The 15,901-nt window shown below is 41.7% G+C and overlaps 2 protein-coding genes across 3 annotated transcripts in view; one reads left to right on the top strand and one right to left on the bottom strand.

Moving 5' to 3' along the window:
* Window positions 1-15,901, top strand: part of EIF2B3 (eukaryotic translation initiation factor 2B subunit gamma) — a 349,397-nt gene that overhangs the window by 208,727 nt on the left and 124,769 nt on the right. The window contains exons 3-4 of one of the 2 annotated variants that reach the window (XM_050799440.1): window positions 300-456; window positions 3,330-3,475. In XM_050799440.1, coding sequence (XP_050655397.1) covers window positions 309-456; window positions 3,330-3,475 — 294 coding nt within the window. In that variant the 5' untranslated portion in view covers window positions 300-308. The remainder of the gene's footprint in view (window positions 1-299; window positions 457-3,329; window positions 3,476-15,901) is intronic. The other variant, XM_050799449.1, reaches the window with a different exon arrangement.
* The window catches only part of UROD (uroporphyrinogen decarboxylase), a 133,412-nt gene that overhangs the window by 33,120 nt on the left and 84,391 nt on the right, over window positions 1-15,901 (bottom strand). The window lies entirely within an intron of this gene.

The following is a 15,901-nucleotide window of genomic DNA, read 5'->3' as shown; positions in this document are numbered from 1 at the left end:
AATGACATATATTGCGATTTACTGAATTTGTCTTCTCCACTTAATTGTGAATAACTCAAGGGCAAGGGCCCTTCATTCATATCCTCCCACTTTTACCAAGGATAGAACTGAGAATACGTATTGGTAGACATAATGTTTATCTGCAGCTAAGCTTTTCTTACTCTGATTGCTAGAGTTGGGAATTATGCATTTGACATAGTGGATATCAGTAACCTAAATAAAAATAGACTAGTATTGTGTGTGCTTTGATTTTTGTTACATTGGTTTTTTTCTGTTAATTGTTTTTTCTGTACTTGCAGTTTGTAAAAATGGAATTTCAAGCAGTAGTGATGGCAGTAGGTGGAGGATCTCGGATGACAGACCTAACTTCCAGCATTCCCAAACCTCTGCTTCCAGTTGGGAATAAACCTTTAATTTGGTACCCATTGAACCTGCTTGAGCGTGTTGGATTTGAAGGTGAGCTATGACAAAGTGAGCTGTGAACTCATAAAACTTTTAGGGGATTTGATCCCCATGATTTGTCAGCATTATGAGAGTGAGAGAGGATGACTAGAACTCATTGGCTGAAGACTGGCTTTTTAAAATAAGGAATGTAGGAGTACTCTATTGCTGTGTGAAAAAGGTTGAGAGGATAGCACTAAGTGTTGTCGTTATGGAGCTCATGTCCACAGTGATCCAAGACGAACCCTGTAAGGATATCAGAAAGAGCAGATTGAGACTCTTAAATGCCTCATAGTCAGTACTTAGAGTCTATTATGTACCAGGTAATATTTGTATTATCTGATACATAATATATATATGTTTTAAATTGTGTTTTGATGTAAATACTAGGTTCTCTATTAAGCATGGAGGTACAGAATTGAAAAGACAGCTCAGGCCCTGACTTCCAGAACCTTAAAGTCTAGTGATCCTCTCTACTTTTTGCTTGGGTAACTATGTAGATAGTCATGCCATTACTAGGTAGATAGTTATGCCATTAAGTAGGAAAAGGAATAGGAGAGAAGGAACAGTTTTGTTGTTTTTTTTTTTCTGAGACAGAGTCTTGCTCTGTCACCCAGGCTGGAGTGCAATGGCATGATCTCGGCTCACTGCAACCTCTGCCAGGGTTCAACCTCTCCCAGGTTCAAGCGATTCTCCTGCTTCGGCCTCCTGAGTAGCTGGGACTACAGGCATGTGCCACCACGCCTGGCTAATTTTTTGTATTTTTAGTAGAGACGGGTTTACACCATGTTAGCTAGGATGGTCTCGATCTTGTGACCTTGTGATCCACCCACTTCGGCCTCCCAAAGTGCCGGGATTACAGGTATGAGCCACTGTGCCTGGCCAGGAAAAGGTTTTAATGAATTTTGTCTTCATTAAAATAATGAGTTCAGCTTTGGTCACATTGAGTTTGAGGTGTCCTATATTTAAATATAATAAATCAGGGTGCCAAAGCCTGAGGCCCAGTCTTGTGATCCAGTGTTCATTCCATTATTAGAGTTGCCTCCAATAGGAAGGGGTGGTAGCTTAATAGCTCTCTCTTTGTATTGAATGAAGATTTAAAATGTTGGAGTCTCACTCTGTCGCCCAGGCTGGAGTGCAGTGATGTGATCTCAGCTCACTGCAGCCTCCATCTCCCTGGTTTAAGCAATTCTCCTGCCTCAGTCTCCCAAGTACCTGGGACTACAGGCATGCACCACCACTCCTAGCTAATTTTTTTTTATTTTTGATAGAGACAGGGTTTCACCATGTTGTCCAGGCTGGTCTTGAACTTCTGACCTCAAGTGATCTGCCTGTCTCGGCCTTCCAAAGTGTTGGAATTACAGGCGTGAGCCACTACGCATGGCCCCATTTGGTTTTTTTGATTTTTTGATATAGGGTCTTACTCTTTTGCCCAAGGGTGGAGTACAGTGGCATGATTTCAGCTCATTGCAACCTCTGCCTCCTGGGCTCAAGCGATCCTCCCATCTTAGCCTCTTTTTTTTTTTTTTTTTTGAGATGGAGTCTCGCTCTGTCGCCCAGGCTGGAGTGCAGTGGCCGGATCTCAGCTCACTGCAAGCTCCGCCTCCCGGGTTCACGCCATTCTCCTGCCTCAGCCTCCCGAGTAGCTGGGACTACAGGCACCCGCCACCTCGCCCGGCTAGTTTTTTGTATTTTTTTAGTAGAGACGGGGTTTCACCGTGTTAGTCAGGATGGTCTCGATCTCCTGACCTCGTGATCCGCCCATCTCAGCCTCCCAAAGTGCTGGGATTACAGGCTTGAGCCACCGTGCCCGGCCATATCTTAGCCTCTTGAGTAGCTGCGACTACATGCACGCCACCACGTCTGGATAATTTTTCTTTTTTTTCTTTTTTTTTTTGGCAGAGACAGGGTTTCGCCATGTTACCCAGGCTGGTCTTGAGTTCCTGGGCTGAAGTTATCCACCCGCCTTGGCTTCCCAAAGTGTTTTTTGTATTTCTTCCCATTTGTATATTTGATGAACGTTCTTCTGAATTCTTCATATCAAGGAGAAGTGGCATATAATATATTAAAGTGTGGGCACCATTCATATAGACCTGATTTTTTGTTTGTTTGTTTGTTTTTTTGAGAGAGACTCACACTGTTGCCCAGGCTGGAGTGCAGTGGGGTGATCTTGGCCCACTGAAACCTCTGCCTCCCAGACTCAAGCAATCCTCCCACCTAAACCTCCGGTTTTTTGAAGTTTTTTGTAGAGACAAGGTTTTGCCATGTTGCCCAGGCTGGTCTTGAACTCCCAGGCTCAAGTGATCCGCCTCCCTCGGCCTCCCAAAGTGCTGGGATTTACAAGCATGAGCCACTGCGCCCAACCAGCATGTCTTTTAATCCAAGATACCTTATTTATAAGATGAGACTGCTGTAAGAATTAATTAGGGGAGGCCAGACGCAGTGGTTCACGCCTGCAATTGCAACCCTTTGGGAGGCCAAGGCTGGTGTATCCTTTGAGCCCAGGAGTTGGAGACCAGCCTGGGCAACAGAGTAAAACCTCATTTCTACAGAATGTACAAAAATTAGCCAAGCATGGTGGCACATGCCTGTAGTCTCAGCTACTTGGGAGGCTGAGGTGGGAGGATTGCCTGACCTCGGGAGGTTGAGGCTGCAGTGAGCTGTGATAGTGCCACTGCACTCCAGCCTGAGTGGCTAAGACCTTGTCTGTAAAAAAAAAAAAAAAAAGAATTAATTGGGGGAATGCAGGTAAAACACATTGAACAGGAGCAATAATATTAGCAGTTGTTATTATACCTAGAAATAGACCAAATCTAATTGAAATAGTGAAACCACTGTCTACATGAATAAGTTTTTGCTTTTCTTTCTTTTTTTCTTTTGTCCTATAGAAGTCATTGTGGTTACAACCAGGGATGTTCAAAAGGCTCTATGTGCAGAATTCAAGATGAAAATGAAGCCAGATATTGTGTGTATTCCTGATGATGCTGACATGGGAACTGCAGATTCTTTGCGCTACATATATCCAAAACTTAAGGTGAAAAGCGATTTTTTGACTCTTCTTGTTTATTGAAGATAAATAATATCCAATACATGCATTATAGTTTTGTTTTGTTTTGACAGAGCAAGGCTCTGTCACCCAGGCTACAGTGCAGTAATGTGATCTCAGTTCACTGCAACCTCCACCTCCCAGGTTCAAGCAATTCTCCTGCCTCAGCCTCCGAAGTAGCTGGGATTACAGGCGCACGCCACCATGCCTGACTGATTTTGTATTTTTAGTATAGACGAGATTTCGCCATGTTGACCAGGCTAGTCTCGAACTCCTGACCTCAGGTGATCTGCCTACCTCAGCCTCCCAAAGTGCTGGAATTACAGGCGTGAGCCATCATGCCTGGCCCCTAGTGCATTATAGTTTACAAAACTTTATTTCTAATATATTTTTACATCACATACTTTGTTAGCCATGTACTCTTTAGTTGCTCTTTGATTTGGTTACTAGGAAGGATTTAGATATTCATTTGTCATAGTCACTGGTTTCCTATGTTTTTGAGTAATGGTACATTTTTATTTAAAAAAAAAAAAAGACATACTCTAGGCCAGGCATAGTGGCTCATGCCTGTAATCCCTTTGGGAGGCCAAGGCGGGTGGATCACTTGAGGTCAGGAGTTTTGAGACCAGCCTGGCCAATGTGGTGAGACCCTGTCTCTACTAAAAAGACAAAAATTAGCTGGGCATGGTAGCGCACATCTGTATTCCTAGCTACTGGGGAGGCTGAGGCAGGAGATTTGCTTGAACCCAGGAGGTGAAGGTTGCAGTGAGCCGAGATCACGCCACTGCACTCCAGCCTGGGCAACAGAGCGAGACCCCATCTCAAAAAAAAAAAAGATATACTCTAAATGTGCTTCAAAAGATTCTATTTATATGAAGTTCATGAACAAGAAATGTTAATATATAAATCAGAGGAGCAGTTGACTCTGCAGTTGAGAATTGACTGGAAAGAAGCACGAAGGAACGTTAAAAAATTCATAGACTTCCCATGTAATATTTGAACTTTAGTCACCTTTGGTTAAGAAACTAAGGAGCATGTAGATATGAGAACATAGTCTCCCCAATGGTTGGTGGCCCAAAAGCTGAGAAAGATCCACAGTAGATTGTTCTAAAATTGTTTTTCTTTGGAGAAATTCAATCGTGATGTTGCCATATTACTTGAAATGGGAGACAAACTTTCTTCTGTTATTTCTGGTGATTAAAAGGATGTGTTATTTTCAACTGACTTTTGTACTATAAAACAAAAAATTAATGCAAATACATGGCTTTTTCACCCCTTTTATTGGGAAATAATTTATACACAGTAAAATGCACAGATACTAAATATACACCTAAATTACCATTATCTGAATCTAGAACAATTCCATCACCTCTGAAAGTTCCTTTGTGCTTCTTTCTAGTAAGTATTCGATCTTCAGAGTCAACTGATCTTCTGTTTCTATCACTACATATTAATTTTATTTGTTTATAAACTTCATATAAATGGAATCATACAGTTTTGTTCTGGCTTCTTTTGTTCAACATATTTTTCAGATTCATTCATGTTATTGAAAGTATAACTAATCTGTTGCTTTTTAGGCTGAGTAGTATTCCATTGAATGAATATACTACTATTTATTTATCTGTCCTATTGACAGTTATTTGGGTTGTTTCTAATTTTTGGCTATCTTGCATAAAGCTATTATGAGCATTTTTCTGCAGGTCTTTTTGTGAAAATATTCTCGGCTGTAGGGTTTACTTTATTAGAAACTACCGGTTTTCTAAAGTGGTTGTACCATTTTATGAAACAGTTTATAAGAGTTGTGTTTGCTTCACGTCTTCATCAACCCTTGGTGTTGTCAGTCTTTTTCATTTTAACCATTCTAGTAGGTATGTATGTAGTGGTATCTCATTGTGGTTTTAATTTACATTTCCCTGATGGTAATGATGCTGAAAACCTTTTCATATGTTTATTGGCCATTTATATATGTTCATGAAGTGTCTGCTCAAAGCCTTTGTCTATTTTTTTAATTGAGTTGTTTGCCTTTCCATTATTGATTATAGGAATTCTTAATATAGTCTAGATTCAAGTCTTTTGTGAGATATGTGTTGTGAATATTTTCCACCAGTCTGTGGCTTGTCTTTTTATTTAATGGTGTCTCTTGGAGAAAAGTTTTTAATGTTGATGAAATCCAAATTACTGATTTTGTCTTTTATGGTTATTGCTTTTTGTGTCCAGTCTAAGAAATCTCTGCCCATCTGACCTTTGTGTAGATGTTTGTTTATGGTTTTGTCTTTGTTTTGTATTCTTTTTGAGACAGAGTCTTGCTCTGTCACCCAGGCTGAGTGCAGTGGTACAATCTCCACCTCTACTGCACCTTCTCACTGCACCACCTCACTGCAGCCTCCACCTCCCAGGTTCAACTGATTCTCGTGCCTCAGCCTCCCAATTAGCTAGGATTACAGGTGTGTGCCACCACACCTGGCTAATTTTTGTAGTTTATAGAGACAGGGTTTCACCATGTTGGCCAGGCTGGTCTTGAACTCCCGGGTTCAAGCGATCCACCCACCTTGGCCTCCCAAAGTGCTAGGATTACATGCATGAGCCACCTCACCCAGCTCAGATTTGACATCTCAATATTGAATCTTTTGATCCTTGAACATGGTATATATAGTCATGTGCCACATAACGATTTCTGGTCAATGACTGGCTGCATATGTGGTCCCATAAGATTGTAATACCATATTTTTACTGTACCTTTTCTATGTTTAGATATGTTTAAGTACACAAATACTTACCATTGTGTTACTATTACCTATGGTATGTAATAACATGTTATACAGGTTTGTAGCCTAGGAGCAATAGACTATACCATATAGCCTAAGTATGTAGTAGGCTATACTATCTAGGTTTGTGTAAGTACATTCTATGATGTTTGCACAAGGAAGTCACCTAACAATGCATTTCTCAGAACATATCGCTGTCATTAACACATAATTGTGTATGTATTTATTTAAGTTTCCCTTAGTTTCTCTCAACTGAGTTTTGTAATTTTCAGTGATGATTTTTTTTTTTTTTTTTCTTGAGACAGTCTTACTCTGTCGTCCAGGCTGGAGTGCAGTGGTATGATCAAAGCTCACTGCAGCCTCAACCTCCTGGACCCAAGTGATCTCCACATCAGCCTCCCGAGTAGGTGGGACTACAGGCATATGCCACCATGCCCAGCTAATTTTTTAAATTTTTATTTTAGTAGAGATGTCTCACTATGTTGCTCAGGCTAGTTTCAAACTCCTGGGCTCAAGCTGTCCTCCCACTTCAGTCTCCTAAAGTGCTGGGATAATAGGCATGGGCCACCACACCCAGCCCAATGTAGAGATTTTGAACATGTCTTGATAAATTTATTCCTAGGTAAATATTTTTAATGATATTGTAATTGGTAGTTTTTCTGTTTTCATTGTTTATTGCATGTGTATAGAAACACAATTGATTTTTGTATTTTGGCATTATGTGCTGTGACCTTTTAAATTATAGATTTGATTAGGACCTTATCATCATATTGCCTGTAAATAAAAACAGTATTATATTTTCCTTCTAATCTTTATTCTTTTTAAAAATTAAATTACATTAATTTTATTTTTGGAGACAGTCTCACTCTGTCACCGAGGCTTGTGTGCAGTTGTGTGGTCATAGCTCACTGTAACCCCAAACTCCTGGGCTCAAGCAGCCCTCCCACCTCAGGCTCCCAAGTAACTAAGTAACTAGGACTACAGGCATGTGCCACCATGCCCGGCTACTTTCTTTTTTTCTTTTTTTTTTTTTTTAGGCAGAGTCTCACTTTGTTGTCCAGGCTAGAGTGCAGTGACTCAATCACAGCTCACTGTAACCTCGACCTCCCCAGGCTCAGGTGATTCTCCTTAAGCCTCCCAAGCAGCTGAGACTACAGGCATGCACCACCACACCTGGACTTTTTTTTTTGTATAGAGACAGGATCTCACTATATTGCCTAGGCCTGGTCTAGAACTCCTTGGACAGAAGTGATACCCCCAACCTTGCCCTCTCAAAATGTTGTGATTACAGGCGTGAGCCACCATGCCCGACTCTTTAAAAAAAGAAAAAAAGAAAAAAAAAATTATCTCATTGCCCTGGCCAGGACCTCCAGTACAGTGTATATATGCATTTCCATTCACTTTTGGCCTTCCTTTCCTACTTTTCTGTATTTTCTCTCAAGTGGATTTTGGGTGCTTCTGATTAGGGTGGGGGCTTCCAATAAAATAATGTTGGGTGTGTTGCTTTCTGGGGTACAGCTGCTTATTTGTTTAGAGAATAGATGGGGAATTCCATTAGGGTAATGGGAAGAAAATTCGGGTCAAGTGTACAGTTCAGTGGTATTAAGCACATTTATAATGTTGTGCAACCATTACCACCCTCCATCTCTATAACCTTTATCTTGTAAAACTGAAACTCTATTACCATTAAATACTAACGTCCCCCTCCTCCTAGCCCGTGGCAGCTACCATTCTACTTTCTGTTTCTATGATTTTGACTACCTCTAAGTACCTCATGTAAGTGGAATCATACAGTATTTGTCTTTTTTTTTTTTTTTTGATACAGTCTCGCTCCATCACCCTGGCTGGGCTACAGCGGCATGATCTCAGCTCACTGCAGCCTCTGCCTCCTGGGTTCAAGCATGTCTTGTGCCTCAGCCTCATGAGTAGCAGGGACTACAGGTGCATGCCACTACACCCGGCTAGTTTTTGTATTTTTGGTAGAAATGGGGTTTCGCCATGTTGGCCAGGCTAGTCTTGAACTTCTGGCCTCAAGTGATCTGCCCGCCTCCACCTCCAATCTTTTCATGATTGGCTTACTTAGCATAACATCCTCAAGGTTCATCCACATCGTAGCATTCTGCAGAATTTACTTCCTTTTTAAGACTGAGGAATATTCTATTTTATGGATATACCACATTTTGCTTAGCCATTCATCCATCCATGGACACTTGGGTTGCCTCCACATTTTAGCTATTGTGAATAATGCAGCTGTGAATATGGATGTACAAATATTTCTTTGAGACCCTCTTTCAGTTCTTTGGGTTTATACTGAGAAGTGTAGTTGCTGGATTATATGCTATTTCTGTGTTTAATTTTTTAACGAACTGCCATACTATTTTCTGCAGTGGCTATACCATTTTACATTCCCACCAACAGTGTACAAGGGCTCCAACCTCTTTCTTTCTTTACTTGTTTTGTTTGTGAGACAGGATTTCGTTCTGACACCCAGGCTGGAGTGCCATGGTGTGATCATGGCTCACTGCAGCACTGACCTTCTATGGTCAAGTGATGCTCCTATCTCAGCCTCCTGAGTAGCTGGAACCATGGTCATACATTGCCACACCCAGCTAACTTTTTATTTTTTGTTGAGATGAGGGGGTCTCACTGTATTGCTCCCAAAATACAAAAATTAGCCAGGCATGGTGGCACACACCTGTAGTCCCAGGTACTCAGGAGGCTGAGGTGTGAGGATTGCTTGCACCCAAGAGGTGAAGGTTGCAGTGAGCTGAGATCGTACCACTGCACTCTAGCCTCGGCAACAGAGGGAAATTCTGTCTCAAAATATATATATAAATAAATTAAAATAAACGTGTGTGTGTGTATATATATATATTTTTATACACATACAATAATTTTGTATTTTTAGTAGAGACGGGGTTTCTCCATGTTGATCAGGCTGGTCTCAAACTCCTGATCTCAGATGATCCACCCACCTTGGCCTCCCAAAGTGCTGGGATTACAGGCATGAGCCACCATGCGTGGCTACATATATAGATATACGTATGTGTGTGTGTATATATGTGTGTGTGTGTGTGTGTGTGTGTGTATATTTTTTCTTTTTTCTTTTTTTTTTTAAGAGACAGAGTCTCACTATGTTGCTCAGTCTGGTCTCGAACTGCTGGGCTCAAGTGATCCTCTACCTTGGCCTCTCAAAGTGCTGGATTTACAAGGGTGAGCCACCATGCCTAGTCTATAGTTCCAGTTTCTCCACTTCCTTCCCGATACGTATTTTCTGCTTATTTTTGTTTGTTTGTTTTTTGTTTTTGAGAAGGAGTCTTGCTCTGTTGCCCAGGCTGGAGTGCAATGACGCAATCTCAGCTTACTGCAACCTCTCCTCCCAGGTTCAAGTGATTCTCCTGCCTCAGCCTCCTGAGTAGCTAGGATTACAGGTGCATACCACCACACCCAGCTAATTTTTGTATTTTTAGTATCGAGACAGGGTTTCACCATGTTGGCCAGGCTGGTCTCGAACTCCTGACCTCGTGATCCACCCACCTCAGCCTCCCAATGTGCTGGGATTACAGGCATGAGCCACCACGCCCAGCATATTTTTTTCTTAATAGTAGTCATCCCAATAAGCATGAGTTAGTATCTTACTGTAGTTTTGATTTGCAAAGAGCTTGGGATTTTTGATGGTCTTCGCAGGGCTGTATTAGCTACCATCTAAAAGTTTAGAATGGATGTGTAAACTTTCTTTGCTCTATAATCTCTGAATTTTAGAAAAGTTATTTTTGGCCCAATTTAGAATTAGAAATCTTGGAAGTCCCATGCAAATAAGTTCCTCTAACACTTGGAGGCTTGATAAGTAATAGTGTCAACTATTAGGAGAGAAGGCATGAGAAGGAAAGTAACCACCAAAGGGGTACTTTACTCTCCAAGTTACTGCCTTTTCTTATGACTTTGTTTTTTTGTTTTTTGTTTTTTTTGTTTTTTTGTTTTTTTCGGAAACGGAGTCTTGCTCTGTCGCCCAGGCTGGAGTGCAGTGGCGCAGTCTCGGCTCGCTGCAAGCTCTGCCTCCCAGGTTCACGCCATTCTCCTGCCTCAGCCTCCTGAGTAGCTGGGACTACAGGCGCCCACCATCACACCTGGCTAATTTTTTTGTATTTTTAGTAGAGACAGGGTCTCACCGTGTTAGCCAGGAAGGTCTAGATCTCCTGACTTCATGATCTGCTGGCCTCGGCCCCCTAAAGTGCTGGGATTACAGGCATGAGCCACCGTGCATGGCCATGACTTTGATCTTTTACTCCTTATTTTAGGGCTTCCCCTTGCAACTAAAATCAGAATCTTTACTAAGTCCTTCTGCAGTCTAATTTCTTTTCCTCCCTTACCTGTTTCCCCCGTATCATTTACACAGCATCTCTTACATATAATCCTACCTCTGAGCCATCTTCCAAGCTGTGACTTTGGCCAGCAAGTCTTTGCTATCTTTCCTTGGTTTTTTCTTACTACAGTAGCTCGTGAAATCCTGGCTTCATATCAGCTTGCCTTCCAACCGGGAGTAGAAGGCAACAAGGCTAACTGTTGGAAGAACGTAAATAGACTCCCAAATAGCTGTTAGGAACTGAGCTAAGCCAAAATTCAGAATTAACTGATTAGAATTAACATAAACTTGTAGAAAAGGCAGTGGAAGGGCATATAAATGGTTGAAGAAAGTGAGACAGCGTAAGAAGGAAGTTGTCAGTGTTTGCTAAGGGATGTCGGTTATCTCTCTAAAGGAGAAAGTTGTACTGAGCAACTGTGCCATGCGTGGCACAGTAACCCTTTAAGCCCATGTTTTTTCTTCCCCTGTGCCCACAAAAGAGCTCCTAAACATTAAGAGGCTCTTTTGGTCTGTTTCCAATAAGATTTTAGGTAAGATAAGAACATTCCCTGAAAGTTTGGGGTTTATTAGCTTTTGGTTTTATCTTTAACCACTTCCTCCAGATTGAGTTTCCCAGCTATTTTTGTGAGGTCTTTGTGTTTGACTTCTGTTCTCAGAGAAAGGCCAGAGTAGTACATTCACTTTATTTGGCTTTTTTTTGTTTAAATAATTTTTAACTTATAATCTTTTTCCTTTACCTTACATTTGCTAAATGTATTGCAGTCCTGCTTAAATGTGGAAACCTCCATCATATGTGCTTATAGGATATTGAAGTTGGATACCATATTTGCTAAGTTATGTTTTTTCACTTAAAGGACACATATTTCATTTGGCTTTATAATTTCTGGCACCATTTTCTACTTCATTTTGCTTTATCTAACCCCACAATTTTACTGATTTACTGGTTCTCACTTTTTATTTCAGCTACCCAAACCTCTTTCCCTGACTTATCAAGAGAGATTATTGGTTCATTCATTCTCCCAGGCCCTGGGTGAGTGAGCTCCACTCTTACAACTGACATTGATGACATGAATGCTCTTAGATTTCATATTTTCTCCATAATAATGTTTCATATTTGTTGATAAATCATTCATTCTTATCTATGTCTAAACTCATTCATTTAGTAAATATTCAGAGTTAACTAATAATAATAATGATAATTGCCATTTGTTAAACACACAAGTTGTAGACCAGACATAGTTAATATTTTAACTCCTTATGTGGAAATTTTAAAACATGTACAAAAGTAAACAACATTGCCCACGTATCTGTCACCCAGCATCAACAGTTGACAACCTACAGCAAATCTTATTTTATCTATATTTTACCCAACTTGCTTTCTCCTAACAGTAAAAAACCAAATCAATAAGAATTCTTTGGTATCATTAAGTATTTAATCAGTGTTTGAGTTTCCAGTTGCCTCATAAATATAATTTCAGCATGTTTTTTCAAATGTGTTTATTTAACTTAGGAAGTGAATAAGGATTACACATTATAATTGGTTGAAATGTTTTTTAAGTCTCTTAACATATAGATTTTCCCTCCATTTCTTTTTTTTCCCCTTGTAATTTAATTGTTGAAGAAACTGGGTTTTTGGTGTAGTTTTCCCACAGTCTGCATTTTGTTGATTTAATGAGTGTTTTTTTGGTTTTTTTTGTTTTTTTTTGTTGTTGTTGAGATGGAGTCTCGCTCTGTCGCCCGGCCTGGAGTGCAGTGGCCGGATCTCAGCTCACTGCAAGCTCCGCCTCCTGGGTTTATGCCATTTTCCTGCCTCAGCCTCCCAAGTAACTGGGACTACAGGCGCCCGCCACCTCGCCCGGCTAGTTTTTTGTATTTTTTAGTAGAGACGGGGTTTCACCGTGTTAGCCAGGATGGTCTCGATCTCCTGACCTCGTGATCCGCCCGGCTAATGAGTGTTTCTTGTATGTATAGTCTATAAATTGGTAGTTGAACTTGAGGCTTGATTAGGTTTAGGTTTGAATTTTTGGCAAGGTAGTGGTGTGTTCTTCCATCTGAAGGCACAGATTATCTGGTTGTCTTTCATTTTATGATATTAGCAGCTGTTGATGATCATTGCACACCAGTCCTTATTCCTTGTATCTCCAGTCATTTATCTGAAGCTTATTTCTAATAGATTCCTAAAGGAGGGTGCATGGTAATGTTCAATAAGTTATCTGCTGCCTTTATGTTTCACAGCCAATTTATTTGGATATAGAATCCGTGACTCACATGTATTCCTTGAATATATTAAATGTTTTTTTTTGAGATGGAGTTTTGCTCTTGTTGCCTAGGCTGGAGTGCAGTGGCACAATCTCAGCTCACTGTAACCTCTGCCTCCCAGGTTCAAGCGATCTCCTGCCTTAGCCTTCCAAGTAGCTGGGATTATAGGCACCCGCCACCATGCCTGGCTAATTTTTGTATTTTTAGTAAAGACAGGGCTTCACCATGTTGGCCAGGCTGGCCTCGAACTCCTGACCTCATGATCCACCCGCCTTGGCCTCCCAAAGTGCTGGGATTACAGGTGTGAGCCACCACACCCAGCCTAAATGTATTCTTTCATTATCTTTTGACATACAGTGTTGTTGTCAAAACAGTCCAGATAAAATCTGTTTTTCTTTCCCTTATGAGTGACTTGGTCCTTTTGTCTGGATTCCCAAAGGAGTTTTTATTTTTCTTTAATATCTTGTGGTTTTTCTATATAACATATCTTATTGATTGTTCTGAATCATATTTTTTAGATATGTAGTGAGTTCTTTTCATGTGAAGTTTCTGTCTTTTTTTCTTTTTTCTTTTTTTAAGAGACAGGGTGTCACTCTGTTGCCCAGGCTGGAGTGCTGCCAAACATGACTCACTTCAGCCCTGACCTCCTGGGCTCAAGCCACCCTCCCATCACAGCCTCCTGAGTGACTGGGACTACAGGTACATGCCACCACACCCAGCTAATTTCTTCTTCTTTTTTGCAGAGACAGGGTTTTGCCTTGTTACCTAGGCTGTTCTCACACTCCTGGGCTCAAGTGATCTGCCTGCCTCAGCTTCCTAAAGTGATGGGATTTAGAGGCAAGAGTCACTGCACCAGGCCTTTTCTTTTATTTTTTTATTATTTATTTATTTATTTATTTTCAAAATGGAGTCTCACTCTGTCGCCCAGGCTGGAGTGCAGTGGCACAATCTCGGCTCACCACAACTTCCACCTCCCAGGTTCAAGCGATTCTCCTGTCTCAGCCCCCTGAGTAGCTGGGATTACAGGTATGCGCCACCCCACCTGGCTAATTTTTGTACTTTTAGTGGAGACAGGGTTTCACCCCGTTGGTCAGGCTGGTCTCAAATTCCTGACCTTGTGATCTGCCCACCTCGGCCTCCCAAAGTGCTGGGATTACAGGTGTGAGCCACTGTGCCTGGCCTTTTTTTTTTTTTTTTTTTTTTGGAGACGGCATCTCGCTCTGTCACCAGGCTGGAGTGCAATGGCACAATCTTGGCTCACTGCAACCTCTGCCTCCCGGGTTCAAGCGATTCTCCTGCCTCATCCTCCCAAGAAGCTGGGACTACAAGCGTGTGCCACCACGCCCGGCTAATTTTTTGTATTTTTAGTAGAGACAGGGTTTTACCATGTTAGCCAGGATGGTCTTAAACTCCTTACCTTGTGATCCACCCGCCTCTGCCTCCACCTCCCAAAGTTCTGGGATTACAGGCATAAGCCACCACACCTGGCCTATTTTTTTTTTTTTTTTTTTTTTTGAGATAGCGTCTTGCTCTGTTCAGGCTAGAGTGCAGTGGTGTGATCTTGGCTCATCGCAACCTCTGCCTCCTGGGTTCAAGTGATTCCCCTGCCTCAGCCCCTCAAGTAGCTGGGACTACAGGTGTGCGCTACCACGCCCAGCTAATTTTTGTATTTTTATTAGAGATGGGGCTTCACCATATTGGCCAGGCTGGTCTCGAACTCTGAACTCAAGTGATCTGCCTGCCTCGGCCTCCCAAAGTTCTGGGATTACAAGTGTGAGCCACCGCGCCTGGCCACATTTATCATTTTCTTACTTTAGCTTATTTTGAAATATTAGGCTATGGAGGGCCGGGCGTGGTGGCTCACGCCTGTAATCCCAGCACCCTGGGAGGCCGAGGCAGGCGGATCACGAGGTCAGGAGATCGAGACCATCCTGGCCAACATGGTGAAACCCTGTCTCTACTAAAAATACAAAAATTAGCTGAGCATAGTAGTGGCGTGCACCTGTAGTCCTAGCTACTCGGGAGGCTGAGGCAGGAGAATGGCTTGAACCCAGGATGCGGAGGTTGCAGTGAGCTGAGGTTGCAGTGAGCTGAGGTCGTGCCATTGCATTCCAGCCTGGTGACAGAGTGAGACTCTGTCTCAAAAAAACCCCAGGAATATTAGGTTATGGATTTCATCTGTTTTGTGGGCATGTCGTTCTTACGTGTGCTTTCATTATAGGAATGTTATTTTAATCTTTATTATCTTTTTTGATAATAACTTTGTATGGGATTTGACTATAATCGTTTTGTTTCTAATTTTTATCTGAAGTTGGTCTTTTTACATTTTTAGAAAAGAAGGGTGAGTCAGAATTGCTTTTTTAGCTTCACAGCTCTAGATCCCCCTCCTTTAAGATCTTCCTCCACTGCTCCTTTATCTCCATTTTATCTGGCTTTTCTGGTTCCTGTGCTCTGAGGATTGTCTTTGTCTTCCTTAATTTGGATTATACTCCTGGCAATTTCTATTTAGTGCTGCGCTTCTTCCTTTTTTTTTTTTTTTTTTTTTTTTTTTTGAGATGGAGTCTTGGTATGTCGCCCAGGCTGGAGTGCAGTGGCATGATCTCGGCTCACGGCAAGCTCCGCCTCCCAGGTTCACACCATTCTCCTGCCTCAGCCTCCCAAGTAGCTGGGACTACAGGTGCCCACCACACACCTGGCCAATTTTTTGTGTTTTTAGTAGAGACGGGATTTCACTGTGTTAACCAGGATGGTCTCGATCTCCTGACCTTGTGATCTGCCCGCCTCGGCCTCCCAAAGTGCTGGGATTACAGGCTTAAGCCACTGCACCCGGCCTTCATTTTTAAAGAGAGTGTTGGTTTATTAGTTTTGAGAGTTCATAGGGCTAAGACTGCTCTAGCCCTTTCATATCTTACCGTGAATAGATAAGGGGACTGAGTCTTCAGAGAGTTTAATGGAAGAATTAGTAATTGAACCAGTTCTCTTACTTCAAAGCCTATGCTCTTAACTATGCTTTACAGTCTAGGAGAG

The sequence above is a fragment of the Macaca thibetana genome, chromosome 1, assembly GCF_024542745.1.
Source record: "Macaca thibetana thibetana isolate TM-01 chromosome 1, ASM2454274v1, whole genome shotgun sequence".
In the NCBI taxonomy this organism is placed as follows: Eukaryota; Metazoa; Chordata; class Mammalia; order Primates; family Cercopithecidae; genus Macaca; species Macaca thibetana.
This window is presented reverse-complemented; position numbering and strand designations above follow the sequence as displayed.